The sequence below is a fragment of the Alexandromys fortis genome, unplaced genomic scaffold, assembly GCF_014885135.2.
Source record: "Alexandromys fortis isolate MF-2015 unplaced genomic scaffold, M_Fortis_MF-2015_v1.1 scaffold_15, whole genome shotgun sequence".
NCBI lineage: Eukaryota > Metazoa > Chordata > Mammalia > Rodentia > Cricetidae > Alexandromys > Alexandromys fortis.
The window spans coordinates 4992802-5016229 of record NW_026067911.1 but is presented as its reverse complement, the minus strand read 5'-3'; the positions used below and the strand labels follow the sequence as shown (position 1 = coordinate 5016229).

General features: G+C 40.1%; 1 protein-coding gene across 12 annotated transcripts in view; it reads left to right on the top strand.

Annotated features, from left to right (window-relative positions):
- Mecom (MDS1 and EVI1 complex locus) overlaps nt 1-23428 on the top strand; it is a 556830-nt gene that overhangs the window by 500076 nt on the left and 33326 nt on the right. For all 12 annotated transcript variants that reach the window (XM_050138442.1, XM_050138443.1, XM_050138447.1 and 9 more), the window contains 4 exons: nt 128-262; nt 11951-12053; nt 16225-16441; nt 22128-22275. In XM_050138442.1, coding sequence (XP_049994399.1) covers nt 128-262; nt 11951-12053; nt 16225-16441; nt 22128-22275 — 603 coding nt within the window. The remainder of the gene's footprint in view (nt 1-127; nt 263-11950; nt 12054-16224; nt 16442-22127; nt 22276-23428) is intronic.

The following is a 23428-nucleotide window of genomic DNA, read 5'->3' as shown; positions in this document are numbered from 1 at the left end:
GCCTGACCTTTTCCTTGTAAAGATTCAAAGGGAGAACACGCATTTCAATGGTAGATTTTCAAGGAACTGACTACTTTCAGCAATGGGCCGACATGGCAATTTATTGTTCTCATCTTCTTCCTTCCAGATCTTAGATGAGTTTTGCAATGTGAAGTTCTGCATAGATGCCAGTCAACCAGATGTAGGAAGCTGGCTCAAGTACATCAGATTTGCTGGCTGTTATGATCAGCACAACCTTGTTGCATGCCAGATAAATGACCAGGTATGTTTTAAAGATTTTCTTGTCTTATTTAAGAACACTAAGGTATCAGGGAAGCCTGAAGAATAAAAATAAAACAGGGAGCTGCAATAGACTCCTCTGACCTGGTTGTGTTGATACGGCAGAAGCTAACACAGAGACACAAGATACAGAGCTAAGACATTTTCAGCATTGCCTGTTTCCACTGCTGTTTTCTTTGGGTGATCTGTTCATGATGTCTTACCATCGATATCAATGCTGCAGCTATTGTAGTTTACTGAGTGACTTAGAAACTAAGTACCTGATACTACTGTTGCATTTTCTCTTTATCATCCTAATATGTACATTCATACAAAGTATAGAGCTAAATTTGAGATATATTCAAAATTTGAAAATGATATATTTGAAATGTTATAATAGAGTTTTATTTGAAATAGTGGTTAGATACGTATGCATGTCATTGGTGCAGACTACCTGATTATGCATTATAAAGTGCATAATTGTGTTGAATTACCTAAATCAACATAAAATAAGATTTTTTACTCTTCAAATAAGCAAACTATTTGTCTTTTATGAAAAGCAAAAGTTTAAAGTTGTCACTGTTGGATCACTTTGTGATTTTATGGAAGACTAAGAAGTAGGACCGACTTAAAGAAAAGTAACCATGAACTAAAGGTCACAACATTATCCTGAAACTAATTTTGCACTTAATAAAATTATGACTCTTGTAGATTTATCTGAAAGTGCCTAAAGAATAAGGGGGTTATCCTGTTGACTTTTTTTTTTTTTATCACAAACATCACTGGGTTAAAATTTAATTGTATCACAATCATATATTTCCTTTAATGCCATGGTGACTTAAATGTGCTTCCAAGACCCTGTTGAAATGGTTGCTTGGCAGATCTACTACACCAAGAAAATTAAAAGTTTAAATTAGATGGTTGCAATTGAAAGCAGTTAAATAAAGCTAGCGCCATCAGCCCAAGACTCCCAGCCATCATTAGGAGATTATTCTTTGGCTTTTCACCAGCTCCCAGATCATTTTTTTCTGGCTAAACTAAACATAAGGTAGTAAGTTGTAAAATTATGTTTAAATGGGAATCACTTAAATCTTCAGCATAATCAAAAACAATAAACTAATCAATTGGGTTTTCCCTTTGCTGTAAAAAAACCAAAGTGTTATTGACAAATGAAAATATTATTAAATTAGCTATTGATTTTGAGAACAGTATATCCCAATCCTGTCCTAGGAGTTATTGTCTCCAGCAGCAAAAGCACTTTTGGAGCATCTCCTGTTTACAGATTGGGAAATGGGTAGGTCTAGTAAGGGGTAAACTGTGCTGTGCTTCCTAAAATGGAAACTATGGGACCTCAAAAGATCCCTTTAATGAAATAATATAAATATATCTTAATGATTATTTGCTGTTCATATTCACTGACAACAGATGTATATCAGTATTTTTCTAAAATTATTGAAAGGTGACTCAAGAATTCTACTTGTAGCTAATTCAAGGCCACTTGTGGCCAACTTTGCATTTAATTTTTATTTCTGATGTTTTATGATAAGTAAGCTCTTCTTGCAAAACTTGGTTGCATTTAAAGGGGAAGTCCTGTGGTTTCTAATTGTGTGTGAATCAGGCTGCTCATTGTAGTTAGTGTTTGTAATTTTTCCAATTAGTTTGAAAGTACACATTTTATAGGCATTGTTTCTAGAGAAAACATGTTCCTCATTTTAACAATATCTAATGTTTTACCTGAAGAAACAGAGAAAAAATTGAGAAAGACACAGAACACCATTATGAGATACGTATTTACAGTTTCCTTAAGTATTCATCCTAAACTTCTATATTACACTAGCCAAAATTAAGATGGTTGTACAATGAGCACATATCAAATAACTTAATCGTGAAACTGATATTGCATGGTCAAGTAGGTTCATCTATACACTTAAGAGAAAAGTCAAAGATAGAAGACGGCTGTGATAGGTGTCTTTGTAGACTACAGCCTTATACTTGGCACAGTTAACAAGACCCAAGAAGACAGCACCTTAATAGCACATATCTGTATATTATAAACATATTCATCTCTTACTCCTCTGCAATTCCAGAAAGGCCATTTAGCTGGGCATCTCTGGACAGCTTTGAAATGTAAATGTTGGGCCAGGTGCAAAGATGCAGAGCTGACAGCAGAGACCCTCCAGATGTGCTTTTGCATCCTCTTTTCTGTGGGAGGATCTGTCAAATGGTGGCTAGGCACAGCCCATCTCATTCTAAACACACCCGTCCCATCGTTGGAGATTCCATTTACTCTCTAGACACTGAGAGAAGCCCTGCATAAGGGGTAATTGTTAAATTAGTGACACCAGCTTACCTGTCCAGTACCAGCCTGTAGTATTCTAGAATAAATCATAAAATTGCTCTCCTTTGCTCTGATTCTTAGAAGAATGTTAAGTTATTAAAAGAATTTTGATGGCATAATAGGCAAATATTGTACACTCTGAAAAGAAAGAATTTCGGGTAAATTTTTCAGCTGTGATCCAGTTTTGGTGATATTTAGGTTAGCAAATAAAGAAGGCAATGATTACCCCCAAACAAATGACAAGTGTGTGCATCATAGTGTGTATTCAAAAAATTCCTAATGCTGACGTTAAAACTGAATGAGTTTAAATCAGCTCCATAACAAGGTGGAAGGATAAGATCTACAAAGGAAAATAAATGTGGATGCTAAGATTCTGAAGTTTGGTAGGAGGCAGCTGTTGGAACATGGACCCTGGATAAAACCCATGCTGCTCTTGTGTGATTGGTGGATTTTGTTTTTTAAATAATACTAAGAACGAATGTAACCTGAATTATGTCGTAAAATAGAGAAACAGGGACCCCACAATGAACCATTTCCCCTCCTACTTTTGCATAAGCACTTTATCCCAGGTGATCTCCCTTGGCTTAAACTTTTTAACAGATTCACATGCATGTGTGTGTGCTCATGTGTGTGCAGGTGTGCATGTGTGCATGCGATCATTTGTACCTGTGTGTGTGTGTTTTTATTTCAGATATTTCGGAATGAGCTTTGAAAATGAGCTTTCTTTCTTGACACAATTGCCCAGAAAGAGGCAGGTCTTACGACTTTAGATGTCTCTTTTTCATTTTACATTCTCAAAATTATTGCTGTGATGTTGTGGGGCGCAGAAATTCTGGGTGTGCTGGCATTGCTGCCGAGATATAATTTCTAAGTAGCTTCAAGTCTGACTGATGTTGTATTCCCTGACTGAAAGTACTGAGTTAACTGTAGTAATTTATCTTTATAAAGGAAGGCCATGCCAAAGACATGAGGACTGAGACCCCAGTCACAGACAAATCATAGAGTAGTGCAACCCTCCAAACACCCAAACTTCGTGATCCTTGGTATCTTGCATACTTTCCCTACATTCCTTAAAGTTTGTGTTCGATAGTATGTAGCTGTACTGCTGACACGCAGCAGTGAGTTGGGAATATTCGTTCCTGGCAGCAGACGGTAGGTAGATGCATTAGATAACTTGGGTGGCTTACAGGAGCAGCAACTGGTTCTGAGCAGTAGGTTGGGGTGAGAGGGAAGGCAGAGAGCTGGATACTGGAAGCTGTCCCAAGGCTAGATCCTCAAGGGGACCAAACATGAGCTTTATCAGTTATTTAGAGGCTTCGTTTATACCCACCCCCACATATTTAAAGTCAAATAGTCCAAACATCTAAATGATTTACTGAGGCTTAAAATTTCTTGTTATTTTTATACCTTTCTTTTGAAGTTGTAGAGATTGCTTCCTTTTATAAACCAGGGTGGTTGGAGGATGTAGCACGTTTTTTTAGACTTGGCCTCAACCTACCTTTGCATCTCCCTTTACCCCCTTTCAAGCTTACCTGTGTCTGTCTATTCTTTACCTCAAATCAAAGGCCAGGCTACCTACAGGGCATCTATGATCCCCAGGCAATGCTGGTTCTCCAATATATTCAGAAGTTTTGTGTTCTTATGGCGGTTTCTACTCCAAAGCATCTTTAGAATAAAACTCTAAATTATAATGAGAGGTTTAAGCTCAGCTCCTGTAAGTTGGCCTTTTAGATGAGAGCCAAGTCCATCTTTGTATCATGGCAATCAGAATGATCTGAGGATTTTCTGCGGGATAATTTATATGTGTGCAAGTATTAGTATTCTGCACCACGGAAGGAACACAGTCATCTGAGTCCTGTCTGGCCCTCACATGGTCTTCAAATGGAGGAAAGACCTCAGAAAGCCAGGACATTATTAATCTTGTCATTTACACAAAGTGATAAGTACTTTCATTTTTAAATGGGCCCTTGACAGCTGGTATTTAGTAAGTAGAACCAGGGAAGTCTACCGTTGCCTCTGAATAGAAAGAAAGGCTTCGATAAGAGGTTACCTCATGCCTGCCGTCCATTCTGAAGCAATGAGATAGGGAAGAACGTATGTGCCACAGAGAACACGAAGTCAGAATTCACTTAGGGGACCCAACCAGCTGCCGAGTGGTTAATGAATGGCAGCAAGACTCCACCGTGTTTTCAGTTGGAATGGGCATTGTTCTCGTTTGTGCTTTACCTTATAAACTTTTAACTGCTTCCAGGACGACCATGGTTGATTTGGCACACCCGCTTCCACTCAGCCCAGGCTCATATGAGTGATGCTATCGGACTGTGTGACACCAGAGCAGTGTTGTTATTGCAAGCTTATTATGGGCTCAATTATTAACTTATTTTCTTTGGCCTTTTACTGAGGAGGGGAAAAAATTCCCTTTCCTTCAACATTCACTTAATACATATGGTGCAAAAACGGCCCAGCGAATCAACTCTGAGTACAGAAAATGGGGAGCTCTTTAACCTCTCCCCACTTTGTAGAAACTTTGTTTGCCTTCACTGTCAGGTAATTTGTTAATTTCTCTTCCTTTACAAGGATTTCTGTTCATGTTTGTGTGCCTTCTTTTGATGTTAAAGTTATTATTGGCTTTGGGCATTTTCTTTGCTTTGCTTTTAAGTCAAGTCCTACTTTTATACCAAAGTTATACTCTGCTATTTTAAGATGAATGCCAGCTGGCAGTACCTAGGGACCAGCTTTGTGTGCAGTGTGCAGACTGACTCTGGTGCCTGCTATCTGCTTGATAAGTTGCTTCCTTTACCCCAAGATGAAACTGCCTCAGACATAGCTTGCAGTTTAATATTTACATGAGAAAAAGTCCCACCTTCTTCCCCAAGTATAATGCTTGGGACATGATGGTGACGTAATATATATATACATAGATTTTGTTCATTGAGACCCACGGACCCGTGCCTCAAAAAGCTTGACCTAAAGTATTACACCCATATTTAAGTTGCAATCAGTGACCTGATACAACACATGCCCATTTTTAATAATCAGTGTTTGCATGTAGACATCATCTTTCATTTAGGATGAGCTCAGAACACCACATGAGTAAGAGATTCTAGCTATTTCTGGTGTGAAGCCAGAAAAGTACTCAGCAGCACGTCTCACGGGTCACCAGGGCTGGTCAAGAGCAGAAGAGAAGCCTCCAGCTTGCAGTGTAGCACCCAACCATGAGCTTTAGCTTCTATGTAGTGTGATGGGGCCCTTTTTGACAAACCTTCAGCAACCACTTACAATGATCATGAAGTTTACATACAATCAAACAAATGGCCAGTGTAAGGAAAGGGGGGGTCACAGACATTGCTTGTGGGCCCTGCGGGAAGACCCTGAGAGGTTATTATATAGGGTGTACAGGTCTCCAGGCACACGAAGGGCTTTTCAGCACTTCCCTTTTTGTTGAAACTAGGACCAAAGCCAAATTTGTTTTCTTTAATTCAGTAAATTATATTGTCTGTGTTCTCATGTTACTAATAAATGAGTAAAGAATGTATAGAAGAAAAAAACTCCAATGATGTGTTCTACTGAATTGTTTTTAGGACAGTAGGCCCCACTCTGTCCCAATTGTTTTATTTATTATTTATTCATGAAATAAATTATTTTTGGTGCTTGAATGAGGACTTCATGCATGCCAGACAAGTTGGTGACACAAGGATACATCACTTTATCACAAGCGTCTCCATTTTTTTTTCTTGGTTTGCTCTATGTCTATAAGTATAGTTGGAGAATACTTCTGTTTGGAGAAATTAAAGGGTGTTTGGCTTGGGCAAAGCTCAGTCATAATAAAGCTAATATTCTGTTGGAAGAGTTTATTTCCTGTTGGTCTATCTCTGTTTTCTGAAGATTCTTCTTTGCCTCTCAGTAAAACCAGACCTAGACTGACCATTAGGACTTTCCCCCAGAGGTTAAATGCTTGACATCATTATTGCTCTCCTGATCTGGGGTTTCCCACATTGCTAGAGGTAGATGAGGGGCCCAGACTGTATTTCCGGGGGAGGTCAAGTATACACACATGGCCTGTGGACTCATGCTGTCTCTGAAGCCCCAAAACTGGCAGATGTGTTCACATCAAATGTTGACTCTCTACAGACATGTACACTGTCACTTAGCTTCCCTTCTAGCCACTTCCAAACATGCAAGTTTCACTTGGCCTTTCCTGCTTCTTCATGGTGCTTTGAATGAAGCTGTAGAAAAATGAAGCATTCAAGCCAAGCATTGGGAGGTGGAGGAGGGAGAAATCAGCTGACAGTTTCAAAGAGAAAACACAGCAATAGTCTGAAAAAGCTGCTTCTCCATATAGATTCTGCAGGGAGTACATTTCTCTATTATTTCAATTATTAGAACTTCCTGAATAGGTTGAAGGTCACTCATAATTCACACTTCTGTCATTTTTAGACATGCCAAGTGCAGTCTATTATGCATAAATAAAACTTCCAGTGTTTGACCGCGGAAAATAAATGGAAAGTCATAACAATGAGGCCTTGTTCATCTTTTAAAAAGTAAACGGTTTGTTTTCTTTCTTGTTTTCTCTTGTACACTGAAGTTCATCTTCTAACGCAACAGTACAAATAGCACACTTTAAAGTGATCCAAGCCTGGCACACTAACAGCACAGCTGTTCTGGAAGATTCTTAGAACGTCTATTCTGTAGGATAATGAGCAAGAACATTTTACCTTTTTAAAGTACAAATGGAAATGTCATTATTTTGATGGCAGATGAGGTTGGACAGAGGCCTCGACAAAATGGAGTTAGTCTGAGAGCCTTCTGAAGACTTCAGCATTTCCCAGAATGCTTTTGAGTGTCTCTACCCTCATTAGTGTGGTCTTCTTGAACTTAAGCAACTGGTAGAAACAAACGCTTAACGATATGTAATTAATTAAAGTTAATTCAAATTTTATCTTTATATAAGATGTACATAACATAATATATATTTAAATGTACATACAAGTAGAATTAATCTGACGAAGCATTAACCTCATTTAGATACAGTTAATACATAACATGAGATTGTTAATAGTTCATGTAAAATTTCAAATTCCTTAAAAATGTGAATTCTGCTTCATTTAGGTGTTACATGAAAAATATGTATGTCCCAGCAAAAAAATTATGTTTATGCAACAGTAATAGTGGCTCGCTCAGAATCTGGAAATTGGCTGCTCCTGTCCACATCACTGCTACTTTTTTACCCCTTGTTTTACCTGACTTTTCTTTCTTTCTTTTTTTTTCTTTTTTTTTTTTTTTTGCGTTCAGAATTAGTTTAAGAGTTTGGTTAAAACGAATTAATTACAATAATTCTCTCTATAGAAAATGGTGTCTGTTTACTAGTATATTATGTTTATGTCTTAAGCTACAAGTGTCACTACTACCAAAAGGGAACAGTTTTGGGTTTTCTGGTATTGTTTGGTAATTATGCAAATGATTAAGAATTCTTTGTGAAACCCAGAAATTTTGCTAGTGAGCTGCTCTCGCAAAAATTGGTAGTAAAAGACTACAATGAAGGCGGTTACCAAATCAATCATTGTAGATGCTTATCTTCTTAAGTTGAAGAATTCAAAAACCCAACTTTATGAAGATAGAAATACAGCTTATTGGAAAAGAAAAAAAAACAGTTTATCCAGATAGTAGAAAAATTAAATTTTTATGTTATGAAAAAGTTTAGCCATGTCCATGACATCTGTTTCTGAATTTTAGTAACAGTTATCAAATTTAGAATTCCAGAAGAGATCACAGGGTTTTAGATATGCAACAACCGGCTTGTGAAATAGAACGTCCGTGTACCTGTTTCTCACACTGGTGGGACCCTTCTTCTGCTTTTCTACTTTGTTTTGGGATTGTCTTTCATTCCAGAAGAGTGCTCTACAAGAGAGAGCAGCACAGAAAACTGACAACTTTTGAATTGGTTGAAACTTATTTCTGAATATTTGAGATTTCTGTCCTTGTATTGAATTCATCACAAAACCCAGGACATTTTAATTTTGGACCCGGTGAAGTTTTTCCACACAGCTACAATGGGAAAGGAGGACTGTTAAGTCTTTTATGGAATTTAGCAGACTAATCAACTCCCATTTTTTCCACAGCAAAACCCCCAGAAAAAAATAGAGTCTTTTCCTCTGGTGTATAAGTCAGATGTCACAGGGTTTATAGACTTGCCGTGCAGCTGAGTCTCTGAGGTGCCCTGGTCCTAAAGACAGTGTGTCTGTAAGCATCCACACTGGTAAATGTCTGCAGAGATCACTCCTGCTGCTACCGGCTTCTTATTTACCACAAGATGTTTTTATAACATGAAAGTAGAGACACAGCATTTCCTGAAAACAGAGACACGGTATTTCCTGAAGGAGGAGGTTCATTCAGGGTTGCGCTCCATCATTTTCCCATGCAATCAGTTTGAGACACACACACACAAAGACGGAAAGTCATTTTGCTTTGAATGCTTGCTAATATATTCCTATTATTGTGATAAGATATCTCTGGGCTCAAGTTTTCAAATTGTAATCAGAGGAGGAGCACATAGTTTGACTTCAGGACTTCTGTGGTCCTAAGGAAGGGCAGACAGCAAAGATCACAGGAGCAGAAACCCCCTGAAAGGAGGACTGGACCCATGAGGGTGTGGAGGATGGGGCTTTAAGGCACATTCTTATTGCTGTATGGGGAAGCATGCCCAGAATTTGCCCTCGTTATGGCTGGCGTTTGCCAGTTCTTTTCGTTTGGTGCAGTTTCACGAGCACCATAAAAATTCAGTTAAAATTGAAAAGAACACCCTGAAGTTAAAATCCACTCTGCTTTGCCTTGCCTTTCATGGCCTGGAATGTCACCTTTTACCTCCAGTAAATAAAGCCAACGTCAACACTCGTCCATGTCTTTTATATTTTATGCACTCAATATTCTTCACATGACAATCTGGACACTTAAAGGGTAATTACACGAGTGATCTATGTCCTGGCAAGGAGAATTGTCTTCATAATATATAGTCGTAGTGTATCCATCATTTCCTTTTGTTCCTCGGACTGTTCGCATTGGATTGCAGAAATCTAAAATGGAATTAGAAGAGGCATGATTAATAGAGGACCGCAAAGAAACCACGATATCATAATACTTTTTCCAAGTGGCCTGACGTGTATGTCTGAGAAGGGGTCCCCAATGAGACAATTGGACTTGCATTGTCTTTCTACCCTCCCTGTTTCAGAGAAGCTACTGAAAAGTCCTCCTGCGTCATGATTTGCATGTCCACGTGCTGTTGGAAAAGAAAATAATAAGTCAAACCTGTAAGCAATGTCAGAGCAGAGGTGATTCAGACCGTGGAGAGGTCTATTGTCTTCTAAGGGGAAATAGAACTCAAGGAGGAAGCAGGGTACTAACCAGTATTTAACCCGCAGGTGGAAGGGCAAAGACACCCTGCATGCGGATATGCTTTTAATCTGGTAACTTTTGAGCAAGGCCTCTTCCTGCCTGTGGGCCTCCAGAGACAGGAGTGTGAGGGTGTGTTGGGTGGGCGCCGGGTGCAAGGTGAGCATGCTCAACTTTGTGACCCTTTTAGGCAGCAGCCACAGAAGGAGCCCATTTTGTGGTAGTCTACACCTCACTTCTGGAAAAATAGAATAATCGCAGGTTATATTACAGCAGTGCTCAGCAGTGCTTCCTGATTGATATTGTTTTCTATAAAGGGACATAGGCCGGTTTAAGTACCGATGAATAAAAAGAGCTCATTTTAACAAGAAAGAGAGTAAGCAGAAAAAATATATATATTTTTTTAAATTTAGCACAATTTCATGCTCTGATCTTTTTTTATAGAACAAAATAAAATGAAATAAACAACTGGAGTTTAGAGCCACCTGCTGGAAAAGAGAGGCACATACTTCTCTGTAAGGTCTTCAGCTTTTCAAAGGATAAACAAATAGGCAAACGGAACAAATGCATGGATATATCCATTGATCTTACGCAGATTGTCTCAACTTGAATGATCAGATGGTCCTGGGTACCAGATGCAGAGCAAGTCCGAGGCCTGGCTCAAATAACAGTGTCTTCCAGGTTCCTCTGCCTCTTTCTGGATTGAATTGTTTGTGTTCTGTACTTTCCCCATAGTTTTTACTGTTTGTGTTGCTTTTGCTCCTGGATGTGGGGAGGGGAGTACACTCTTGTTTATTTATGGATTCGCTAGTGAGGAAGAGGATTGGTGTGTGGTGACCAAGGGAGGGAATGCACGCTAGCAGGAGAGATGAGCGTGGAAGAAAAGCCACAGGGCCGACGCATACAGCTGCTGTAGAGAGCTATAATTTTCAGTGCTTATTAGCTATAGTATAAGCTTCATTGTCTCAAAACTTCTATCTGGTTGTAGAATTGCTTAATAGCTAACCTTAGAATAAGATGAACCATCGATAGCATTTTAATTATAAAATAAATGCATATCTTGAAGATTTTTTTTGTGCTTAAATGCTTATTTTATCAGTGATAAAAAAAAGCCTGGTGCCTGGACACGCAAGAGGTCCTGACTAGTCTGTCACTGAGCTACTTGGAAAGACAGGCAACTCTTGGAAATTTCAGATTGGGGTTCTCCAGACTGCCCCTGTCTCCCCGATCCCTTTCAAGCCACTAGTAGCAGATTTAGTAAACACTTCCTGTTTTTACCTCCTAGGTAGGAAACCAGGGCAGAAGCACCCAGCACAGCAGCCTGACTGCGCACTGAGCATGAGGGCAGGGCCTGCGTGTTGAAGTTGAAATCAGGACTGGGGCACAAGGGCAGGACCTAGGGCCTCACCTTTATCGTTGGTGGGAGTAGTGTTGTAAAATGAAGAGACTCCCCTAGGATCCTGTTCTCTAGGGACCATGGCAATTCAGTTTGCTGCCCCCCACCAACCACTGCCTTTGGGAAGTCACATGGAGAAAGGCTCCTCTGCTGGTTTAGGGGCAGCTCAAGGTTAGCAAGGCCTCTGCAGAATAACCAGGGGTGGCTCAGCTCTGCGAAGGTGTGGCTGCTGGGTGCTTTGAGGAACCCAGGCATGGAAAAAGTATTTGTTAAACATTACACAGACTGTAGGTGACTATACCGCAAACTCCTATTAGGAAATTTGGTTTGTATACTAGAGCTACGATTTGGTAAAGGTTTGTAAACTGTTTGAAAGACTTTTTTCTTCCAATGAGGAAATTTTTTTCTTCTTAGTTTATAAAACATAAATCACCACCTCCTTTGATAAAACTAAAAGGGAATATGTTTATTAAAATATGAGAAATTGTACTGCTGCCCTGCTGTGTGTCCTGCCTTGTGTTAATGCTTGCTTCTGTCTGTCTTCCCTGCCACCTGCGCCCCGATCTTCGAAGATCTTCTACCGAGTAGTCGCAGACATTGCGCCTGGGGAGGAGCTCCTGCTGTTCATGAAGAGTGAAGAGGATCCCCATGAGCCCATGGCACCTGACATCCATGGTGAGCACTGTGCGCAGCACCCAGGGCCAGCTGCCTTCTGGAGACAGCAATGTTTCCAAGAGGGCCCTTCACACCTGTGCTTTCTTCATTAACTTCCTTGGCTATACAGTGTCTATGTTGACAAATGTGTTATCTCAGAATGAGTATTTTCTGGCGATGACGTGTGGGCTGTTGTGTTGGAGAAATTTCAGTTGGCTAAGGTCTAACCCAGAGTACATGGAAGAGGACTTTGAAGATCTGGTCAAAATCATCACTGTCAGTTTGGTTCGTTTCTTCTGTAAGAATCCTTCCACTCTTTTAAAGAGTATTTAGTCATTCATTCACTTTTATTTATTTGTTTGTTTACTTACTTTTATTTATTTAGTCTGTTAGTTAGTGCATGAGTGCTCTGCCTGGAGGTTTGGATGTGCACAATGGATCAGCAGTGCCTGCAGAAGCCGGAAGGGGGTTTCAGACCCCTAAGCTTGAGTGATTGGAGGTTGTGAGCCATGATGTGATGCTGGAAGTGGAACCCATGTCCTTTGCAAGAGCATCAAGTGCTTTAAGCCACTGAGCCTCTCTCCAGCCTCTTCCCACTTTTTGAGAGTCATCACAAATAGGCAAACATGGAACTTTCTTAGAACGACCAGCCATTTCTCCCACTTATATTTCTATTACTGGGAAAGTGTTTCCATGGGAGCAGAATTTTAATCAGCTTTACTTGTAGGGGGAGAAAGGAAGAGATCATGGACAAGAAAACTATAGATGAGGAAATTTTACAGCCAATGGAATTATTCCATGCAGGAAGCCTGTTCGATATCAAAAGATGGAGGCTCAGAAAAATGACAGCTAGGTAGTGACGCGGGTTCAGGACAGACCAGGACAGCTGCTCGCGCGTCACTGACAGGAGACAATGTCTTTCCCCTCTGATTTCTGTCACCTAACATAATGTGATCTGTTTCCAAAAATACTTTAGAGTACTTTTCAGTTGAAAGTACCAGAGTTGGTCTCCAGGGATGCGGAGAGAGGACCTTAAGACTCTCTGTGACGGAAACTGCCATCATGGCTAGTTATTTTCACACAGTCATTGCCCCTATAGTTCAGCTCCATTCTCTCTTTGTAAAGCATCCTGGCAGTTTAGGGATATTTTTGGGGCATACATTTTCTTACTGGAAAATCTGTTATCAAATTGCCTTTAGAAACCTAGACTTCCCAGTCAGCCTGGTGGAGTTTGAGCCTGAATATGGCTTAGATTGTACAGGGTGCTTAGTGATTAAAAATGGGTAGTCCGAGCCTCTTTGGGTAGAGTGTTTCGTTTGTACATGGTTGTTTAATCCTAGATGTTTTCAAGCAGTTTTTTAAAAAATAGAAATGATTAATTTGCCACTTTCAAAATACCCAAACAGAAGTAGCGATTCCATTCTTGAAATTGCTGCTCAGAAAAGCAACCATGGTTTAAGGGATTTAGGGGAGCTAAAAAGATAGCTTGCCGCCTTGCAAACCTGAAGACCTGGGTTTGATCTTTAGAAGTTGTGCAGAAACATCCAAGAGTGGGGGCAGGGAGTGTCAGTGCTTACGAGGTGGAGACAGGTGACACTTGGGACACTGGCTGGTTCATCTAGCCAACTTAGTGAGTTCTAGGCCAGTGAGAGACACTGTTTCAAAAAAAGTGCATGGCACCCAAGGACTGCCACCAGAGATTGTTCTCCCACCCACACATATACATGCATCTGCGTGCACACACTTTTACACACACACATACGAACACACATGTATTTCTTTTTTTAATTTTTTTTATTTATTAAACACACATGTATTTCTCAAAAATATCCTTGAACTATTAGTTACTTATTGTTTTAATGTATCATATCTGTTTTCAATTATAAGCATATACTGATGTATAAGGCTTAGAATGTTTAAGTGGTTATTTGGGTTCTATACTTCTAAAAAAATAAATTTAAAGCTATGCTTCCATAGCTTCTATATGCTGGATGTAATGTGCTTTGCATAGCTTGTTCTTTTTTAATCTTTTACACATAGATTCAGTCCCTCTGAGTCAGGTATTATAGTGACTTTGCACGTTGAGAACTGAGGCTAAAGGGAAGTTAAGCATCTTGGAAGAAAACATGGTCAGCGCGTAGAGTCAGCTTCTAGGGCAGGGTCTTTGCTGTCTAATATTAGGCTTTTTCTGTGCATTTTGCGCCTGGAAGTTCAGTTTCTTTGTGGGTTCCTGGATGAGTTTGGAATCACAAATCTTGAATATATAGACGTGTTATAACCCTTAGAAAAATGTCTTTCATTAATATTGTTGAGATTTCTCCTCCAATGCAGAGGAGATGATTGTGGAGTGCATCCACCCTCTGTAAGTCTCTGCATACAAAGTAAAGACAGTGTTATCTGCCATTGCCCCCCCCCATTACTGATGTGATTTAAGGTAAACCTGTGTATTGGTGGGTCTCTCTATTAGACTTGCCCCACTGCAAATGGGGGAAATTCTTCTATGCATGAAGCCTAAACATAACCTGGCTTCCAGGCCCCAATGAAATTCCATTCCCCTCTTAACATGAGCATTAGCATCATTTTATGCCTTCCCTCCAAGTGTCTTATACACCTGGCTTACTTTTTTGCAGCCTGGTCCTTCTGTGAGCCATGTGTGGTGTGAGTACCTTCATCCTTAGTGCATTCTAGCCCTGTGTCACTGCACTGATTTTGACCTATTCTAAGCCCTTTGTGAAGGAAGCATTTTCTCCCATGTAGTTGAGTTGGGCAGTTATTTCCTTCGGGTTCTTGTGTGTTTGTTTGTCATAGCTTTGCACTCATGCATGTCCCTTTGAGTTCCTTGTGTATTCATTCTCTAGCAAAGTCTCTGGCAATTTGGTAGGTGCCTGCAATGTTTTCCCCCAAACAGTCAATTAATAGCTGAAGAATAACGTCTTCCTTGGTTATAGGTCTGCAAAACAGCTTATGTGTCATGGTGTTACTATGGGTGCTTTTCAGCTTCGTGAGATATACACAATACCTGTGGGATCATTACCTGTGACCTCCACTGAGTGCGGACTCTTGAGTGGGACCTCAGCTATTGAATAGAAAGGCAGGAACAGTGCTCTTTGTCCCTGACTTATAAAGAATGCTGTTGGTAGTTTCCATTATCACTGCCTAGTTATAAATCCGCTGATTTAAAGTGTAAATTCTTGTTTGCTGTTTAACAAAGCCATGTCAATTATGGCTGACCCCAGAGTACAATAAATTAGCCCTGAAAGGTGCTGGAAACATCCTGTGCTCCGTCCCAGGTGATGACAGTTTACTGACAAGGATAGGCGTAATTATTGCTCAGACAGGGCCTCTGTGTACACTTGTGTCTTTCAAGCAACATATCTTTGGCTTAGGGAAAAGTGGAAGTGAGTTCAAATTCTGACACAATCACTTATCTTTTAGTTCCATAACTGACTGCTTAGTTTTTCCTCAAACTTTAGTACTGTTATCTGTTATACTTAGACCTGTATTTTCTCATACATAAGTTTTAAGGAATGTAAATCGTGCCTATACTGGCTTGAGAGAATAGATTATGGTTTATAAGTTGTGATTATTATTTCTGTTTTCCCTAGAACCTGTAAAGGTGTTTAGGTGTTAAGTTTTATTTGATCAGATCACAGTGTAGCCAAAGGAGAAGTGCTATTTTCCCAATTCTTTATGGGACTCTTTGCATTCATTATTTTTAATTTACGCATTGAGCACGGCTTGGGAGAAATGGCAGTCAAACTTTCAGGATTAGGAAATAACTCAGGGGGTCAAGTGCTTGCTGTCCAAGCATGAGTGCTTGAGTTTGGATCCTCAGCACCCATGGAAAAGCCAATATTGGCTCGTCACGTCTGTAACCCCATCAGAGGTAGAGGCAGAGTCAGGAGTGTCCCCAGGGCTCACAGGCCAGCTAGTTTATCAAAGTGGAGAGTTCTGGGTCCAGTGAGAGATTCCGTCTCAAAAAATACAGTGGAGATCAATAGAGACAGCAACCTCTTCCCTCCACATATGCAGACATGGATGGATGAGTCCACTCGTGCACAGATAGTCTCCTTCAGTCTCCAGCACACACACACACACACACACACACACACGCCAAAAGCCAACTATAGGTTATGTTTTGTTTCACTCAAAACGATGGCTGGCTTACGGTGGCAATTGACTGTCTCCACAGAAGAACGGCAGCACCGCTGTGAGGACTGTGACCAGCTCTTCGAGTCCAAGGCTGAACTAGCCGATCACCAGAAGTTTCCATGCAGCACACCCCACTCCGCCTTCTCCATGGTAGAAGAGGACTTGCAGCAAAACCTTGAGAGTGAGAGCGATCTGCGAGAGATCCATGGCAACCAGGACTGTAAGGAATGTGACCGAGTTTTCCCTGATCTGCAAAGGTTAGCAAAAGCCTATTGAATACGAGTGTTTGCTCGGCAGCTACATGCTAGGCTGGAGTTTGACAGGTTTGCTCTGGGGAAGACTGGAGCTTCAAAAACCTGGCCAGACGTGGTGACAAGTTCAGGGATCATTGTTTCCTTAAAACGCCTTGTCCGTAAGATAGCTACAGTGAACTTGGGTTATTTTTTGCCAAACAGAATTATTCCTTCCCTCCCTTTCTCTTTTTGCCCCCTTCCTTTCTTCCTAAACCTAGGATTCCATTCAGAACCTTGACTACATTAGACAAGTGCTCTACCGTTGAGCTACACCTCTGGCCTACAGGTGCTGTCATTTACGTTGGGTTATTGTAAACTAAAGGCTTAACTTTATGGGGACAATGATGACTTTGAGAAAAAAATACAGGGTGAGGGAAAAATAGGCAGTGATATGCCAAGAATAATAAAACTACCACTAAATCATTTAAATGACTAAAAAATCTAGACCTCAGGCTCATTTTAAAATATACTTTTTGATAGAGCCATGTAGCTCAAGGATTTAATTCAAATTAGTCATCAAATTGCACATCTATGACAGGACAAGAATACGTTCAGTTTCCTGGTGTAGGATTTTCTAAAGGGAAGAATAGTACTGTAAGAATCTAAATGAAGCAATGTTTTAATATTTATCTTTAAGAAAATGAAAATCAGATCTCAGTAGCATATTTGTTTAGCATAGTCCTTTGAATTTAAGATTTTTTTTTCATTTTACTGAAGGAAGCAACAACACTGGAACCTCCCCTTAAAAGACTGTGTTGATAATTATGCTACAAAATGCAACCTTATGTTCAGAGATACTAATAGATTTTCTTTTTGCATATTCCTACCTAATAGCTTTTGCTTTTGGTTCACAAAAGATTCTAATAAATGCATTCATTTTTTTTTCAATCTGGAAATGAGCTTTGGAATACACAGTTGACTTTCAAGTGAACACATCCTACCATGTTTCCGTGGGATGGCTGTGCATCAAATGGCCTTGTGCAAGAGTGTGTCTGAGTAGGCTCTTGACACAGCTCTCACCCCATCTAGCCTTTTCTTTTCCAGTCTGTCCTTACTGGCTCCCTCCCCTCTTTCTCTTTCCTTCCTCTTACTGCCATGCATTCTTTCCCCAATTCAGTCTGTGTGAGGAAAGGATTTCATGCAAACATCATTCTGTTTAGGTAGGAATGACTAACAGACATTGAAGTATAACCGCTTCTCAATGGCTCTCCTCAAAGATGCTGAATCAAATAGATACATCTCTTTAGCTTCAAGTACAAGTTAGTTCATTACTAATGAGAAAAAAAATGGAAAATAACAGAGATTCCCTAACACCTTTCAAATTCACTCTATAAATATAAATCTGCAGAGAATAAATCAATAAGTTAAATACATATATGGTTAGTAAATTATAAATTTATAGTGAAAAATCATTCAGTGTCTCTTAAATATAATCATGCCCCAATATTATATAAAATAAAAACCAGTAGATGCCAGGGAGAAGAGAAAATATTCACACAAAGAAATGGTATCTCTAGACCAGAAATGAAGCATTTTACTTTGGTGTTTTAAAAGGGAAGAATCTCTCTCTCTCTCTCTCTCTCTCTCTCTCTCTCTCTCTCTCTCTCTCTCTTTCTCTTTTAAAGAGAAGAACTGTGCAAAAAAATTGAAGTTTCCAGTTCCTTTGGAACGTAGATAGCAAGTGTTCTTAGGAGGGACCTTCTAGATCTACTCAACCTCAGGCAACAGCCTCAGGTAACTCCACTTCATGCTGAAGGCAACTGCCAGTCAGTCATTGGGTGAACTGCAGTATAGAACCCTCCAAACTTACCTTCTGGAAGCCCGGCCAGATGCAAAGAGTATATTATCATGCACTTGGGTACCATTTCACCAAGTGTTGTAGATGGTCATGGACTTATATACTGTAGTACTGCCACAAATTTACATTTCCTGGATATTTCCCACTTTATAATGCTGCCATTATTGCTAATCTTGTCAACTGAAGAGATGGCCTTCTTTAATATGACATTTTTTTCTTTCTGCACATACCATCTAAAATATTTAAAATTCGTGTGTGTGTGTTAGTGTGTGTGTGTGTGTGTGTGTTAGTTATCCCTGGCATCTTACACTGAGACTTTTTTTGTCCCTAAAATCTTTGAAACTAATCCAGATATGGGCAGGGGACTAGAACATGGGGTGCTGACCAAAGCTCCACCCACTATTATTAATTTGTATGAAAAGTAGAGAAGTCTGATGGCTGGCAGGAGGGCTTCGATGTTTATGGAAACAATGCAGTTTCTGCTTTTTGAGAACTTGTTTCTCTTCCTCCTACTGGGTGTGCATGTGAGGGCTATGAGGGTGTGTGTGGGGGGGAAGTGTTTGTGTGTGTAACTACATGAGGAGGACAGAGGAAACCTTGGCCATCATTCTATGGAGGTTGTCTACCTTTTTGTTTTTTTGTTTTTGTTTTTTTTAATTTTGAGGCAGGGTTTCTCTTTGGCCTGAAACTGACTGAGTAGGCTAGGCCAGCTGGTGCCAGTGAGCCCAGCCCAGGGATCTTCTTTTCTTGGATTTCACATGCGTGCCACCATGTCAGCCTGTTTATGTTGGGGTGCTACATGTCAGCCTGTTTATGTTGGGGTGCTAGGAAAAGAGCTTTGTTCTCCATGCTTTCATTTTACTGACTGAGTTATCTAAATGGTCCACGCCCCCTTTTATCAGCGTATTTGACAGTGATAACACCACGGGACAATAATGTGTCTTACCCTACACAAGAGAAGGAAGAAGGGAAGGCTCCCTTGCTTTGTCATCCCGTGAGGAGTGCTATGTGCTCACGACATTCTCTCGGAGCTAGATCACAACCTTGTAATCAGGAGAAAGAATGAGTCTCAGAACACATGGCAGTCTTCTGCCTCTGGGAGGCAGGGATCAGGATTTCAAATACACATTGAAATTTGGAGCAGAAATGGCTTGCACTCCTTGGTTACTGAAGACAGCGCACTCCCAGTCACCGCAGTGGTTTGTAAGAATGGCAGCTCGTGCTCATTGCTGTTCCTGATGTCTGTCCTCCCTCATCTACTAGCTTTCAACATCCTTTGCAAACAGAGGATGGCATAGTGCAGGTAAAGATGGGGTCTTCCTTTCAGCTCCATGTCCCTGTTCCCAGCAGGTACTTTGTTTTTCAGTGAGGCATCAGCACTTGTGGACGAGCAGCAGGGTTTGCTACAGGACTGGCTCACGGGCCTCAGCGTGAGTCCATGCGCCAGTATGAATAGGAAAGAAGCTATAGAGGAAAATGAACGTGGGAAAAGCATTTTCAGTTTATGGAGATATGAGAGTCGGGGCTTTATTCACAAACCAGTCCCGCTCATCACTGCGGAGGAGTGTATTCTTAGTGCAGGTCTCAGTTAGTATTCAAATACAGAGTTCTGATCTCACAGAGGAACGAGACAGCAAATTAAACACTCGTTCTTGGCAGTGGTAATAGATTTTTATTGTGGAATGCTTCAAACAGGCACAAATCAGAAAGGACGGTGAATTTAAAAGCACCGCTATGTTCAGCTTCCACAATCATGACAAAAGACCAGTTTCATTTTGTCTTTCTTCTCTACCTATTTTGGAGTGTTTGAAACAAATTTTGGATAATATATTTTTCTTAAGAAAAATATATAGACAGGATGTTTGAAAAGTTAAGACTTTTGAAACACTATTTTGGTAGTACACTTAAAAAATACTAAGCTGACTTTGTAATTCTGATAGAGCTCTTAGGATTATGATGACCAGAAGGTCCGTGTATGCTGTTGATTGACAGAATTATGTCTACTTTAATCTAGTAAGTGTTCCTCTTGTCAGAGTCTCCCTCTCAGGCTCTCTCTCTCCTGTTATTTTTCTCAGTCCATTTTCCCCTTGCAGTTCTGCTGTTTGTACATCCCTGGTGATACCTAACATTGTTCTTCTTTCCTTCCATTGTCCATAAAGGCATCACTACATCCTAGACCTGGCCTGGGCTTTGGATTTATTGGTTTAACAGCTTGCATCATTGATATTATCATTTATTTATATCAGGAAGCATCAGCAGATTACCTGGATTCATTAACTAATTAATGAATTATAAGGATTAATTAATTCTGTGTACTCCTACCCCTGATTATCTATTTTGCCACCCTAAAACAGAGGTGACATCACAGGGAAACCTTGAGATGTATGTGTGCTTTCTCCTCCTAGTTTTCACACCAATCATACTGTTAGGGTGACTGGCAAGGTTTTGTTTGTATATTTTGAATATCCTTTTTGTTAAAAGACTCACTGCTGCTGGGCAGTGGTGGTACACATCTTTAATACCAGCACTCGGGAGGTAGAGGCAGGCAGAGCTCTGTGAGTTTGAGACCAGCCTGGTCTACAGAATGACTTCCAGGACAGCCAAGCCTGTTACACAGAGAAACCCTGTCTCAGGAAAAAAAAAAAAACTCGCTGTTATTGGTACTTAATTTGGACTATTTTTGGACAATGTGCATATTTTCAGATTGGCATCCTAATATCTTTTGAGGTCACTTGCCACTTTCTTGCTCCTTTTAATAACAAACTGTTCAGAGCCTAGATTGTGTGCTGTATCGGAATGCACATAGGCTGACTCCAGGAGCTCCTCGTCTATGTGAGCGTGTATGCTAGTATTCCACAGACAGTGTGGCAGTGAACAAAAATGTTGCAGGTGTCTGCGAACTGAAGAATTATGGATACTGGCTTTTCATTTTATTTGTGCAGAGTCATGTACCAATTTAGAAAACAAAGCCAAAATCTAAAGAAACCAAAACATTCTAAACTTTAAAATGTAGACAAACTATTTTGTAAGGAACTTCATGTTTTTTTCTCATTATCAGTCAATACTATCTTTAAATTCTGTATGCTTTCCTTTATAGCTTGGAATTTATCTATCTATACTCCATCATCTATCTATCTATCATCTATCTATCTATCTATATCTATCTATCTATACTCCATCATCTATCTATCTATCTATCTATCTATCTATCTATCTATCTATCTATCTATCTATCTATCTATCCATCCATCCATCTATACTCCATCTTCTATCTGTCTGTCTGTCTGTCTTCTGTTTTTCATTCTCATCATTGCAGTCACCACTTTTATCGTCATCATCATCTCTTATCTATCCCCTTGTCTCCCCATTTCTCAATCCTCACACGCACACACCTGTATCAGAGCCATAACAGGAAGTTACTTTCAGTTCTCTTTCCTATATGACTAGAAATATAAACTCCGTCTTATCTAGAGGTTACATATATTCGAGAGAATACCTGCCTCATGTCCTTAGCATTGTATTAATATGTTTTATATTTGAATAAAGTAGACCAATCAATTTTGCTATTAAGATTATGTCAGAAATCTATAATAGATAAATAATTTTTATCATAGTCCTAAATTCAGGCAATCCTTGATAGGTGTGTCTTATTCCTACAGGGCTTGATCTGGTGGGAAATACAGTCTAGGAGCTTCTGTCACATGCTTCTGTCCGTCTCTTCTCTCCTTCCCGCTTCAGTTTTTTTCCCTCTCAATTCTTGCCTTGCCAATTGAATTAGTAATAAAGGATAATTCTGTTTGTGAATGTTTTCCTTGTCCCTGCCTCTCAGTAAATCAATTATTCTCTTAACAGCTTGGAGAAGCACATGTTGTCACATACCGAGGAGAGAGAATACAAGTGTGATCAATGTCCCAAGGCGTTTAACTGGAAGTCCAACTTAATTCGCCACCAGATGTCACATGACAGTGGAAAGCACTATGAATGTGAAAACTGTGCCAAGGTACCGTGAATTTGTAGGCTACTCACCTCTCCCTGTTGTCTGCTCTCTTAATCCATCACTTGCTGTACTATATAGAAAAAGCCTTGAGATGGGGAACTATAAATACCTTCAGCAAAGCAGAGTGAGTGTTCTGTGCTAGAAGGCATTAGCAGAACGCATAGAAACACTTAGTGGGTATCCTTTTGTTTCTGTCAGGGAGGAAGTGGGACTTAATGCTGAGCTCCCGAACTGCATGTGCGACATCCCTGGTAAATTCATGGTTCCGCTACCGACTTGCCCGTGTGGGGCTGGTTTGTAGCCTCATGGGAAATGAAAATTATATCCAACGTGAATTACTTATTTCTTTTAATGGCAGTTTGTGAGGAAGGTCACATAACCCTTCAGAATGCTTATTCAGAAAGAGTGTGAGACTCCAAACTTTCAGGTTTGTCGGTCTAATCCTTCGTGGAAATCATAATTTGGTTCTCACCAAGCAGTGCAGGGCTTTTAGCGATCAGGGCTACACAGCACGCAGGTGAAACGACAGTGTTCCATTGGGGCACAGAGTGAGCTACAGCAATGGCCGTCCCCAACTTCCATGTTCTTGTACTTTACAGTGAGTGCAGAGATGTCCTGGAATGGTCGCTTTCTATTCCTCTCGCTTTTTGTGGCAGTGGAAACTGGAACATTTGAAATAGTCTTCAAGGATATTTTATTTCTGGATGCACTACTGGGTTTTCATCTTTTATTTAGTGAAATGTCCAGATTTCTAGAAACATGCAGAAGAAACACTGTGTTTGAGTTTAACTTAGGGAAATTATTTAAATAAATTTGGGGGTACTTTCATCAAAATCTTCCAAATTGTGTGTGTGTGTGTGTGTGTGTGTGGTGTTCTTTATTTTAAAATGTAATTTTAATGGTGATCTGGACAAGGCCTTGCTCGACTCTGGCCTGATAGTCCATTCATGATGTGGTCCAGTATCTGACACTAATGGATTCCCTGTTACAATCGCAGAGAACTGAGTAATTCCTGGTTTCCTCCTTAAAGGAGTTCCTTGCACTTTGGAAATACAGTTTTCTTTTGGTCTTAGGCCAAAACAAAACAAAGCAAATTTCTCCTTGGGCTCTTGCTGGTCTTCTTTCTTGTATTCATGAGTGAAGTTTCTGGATTAAT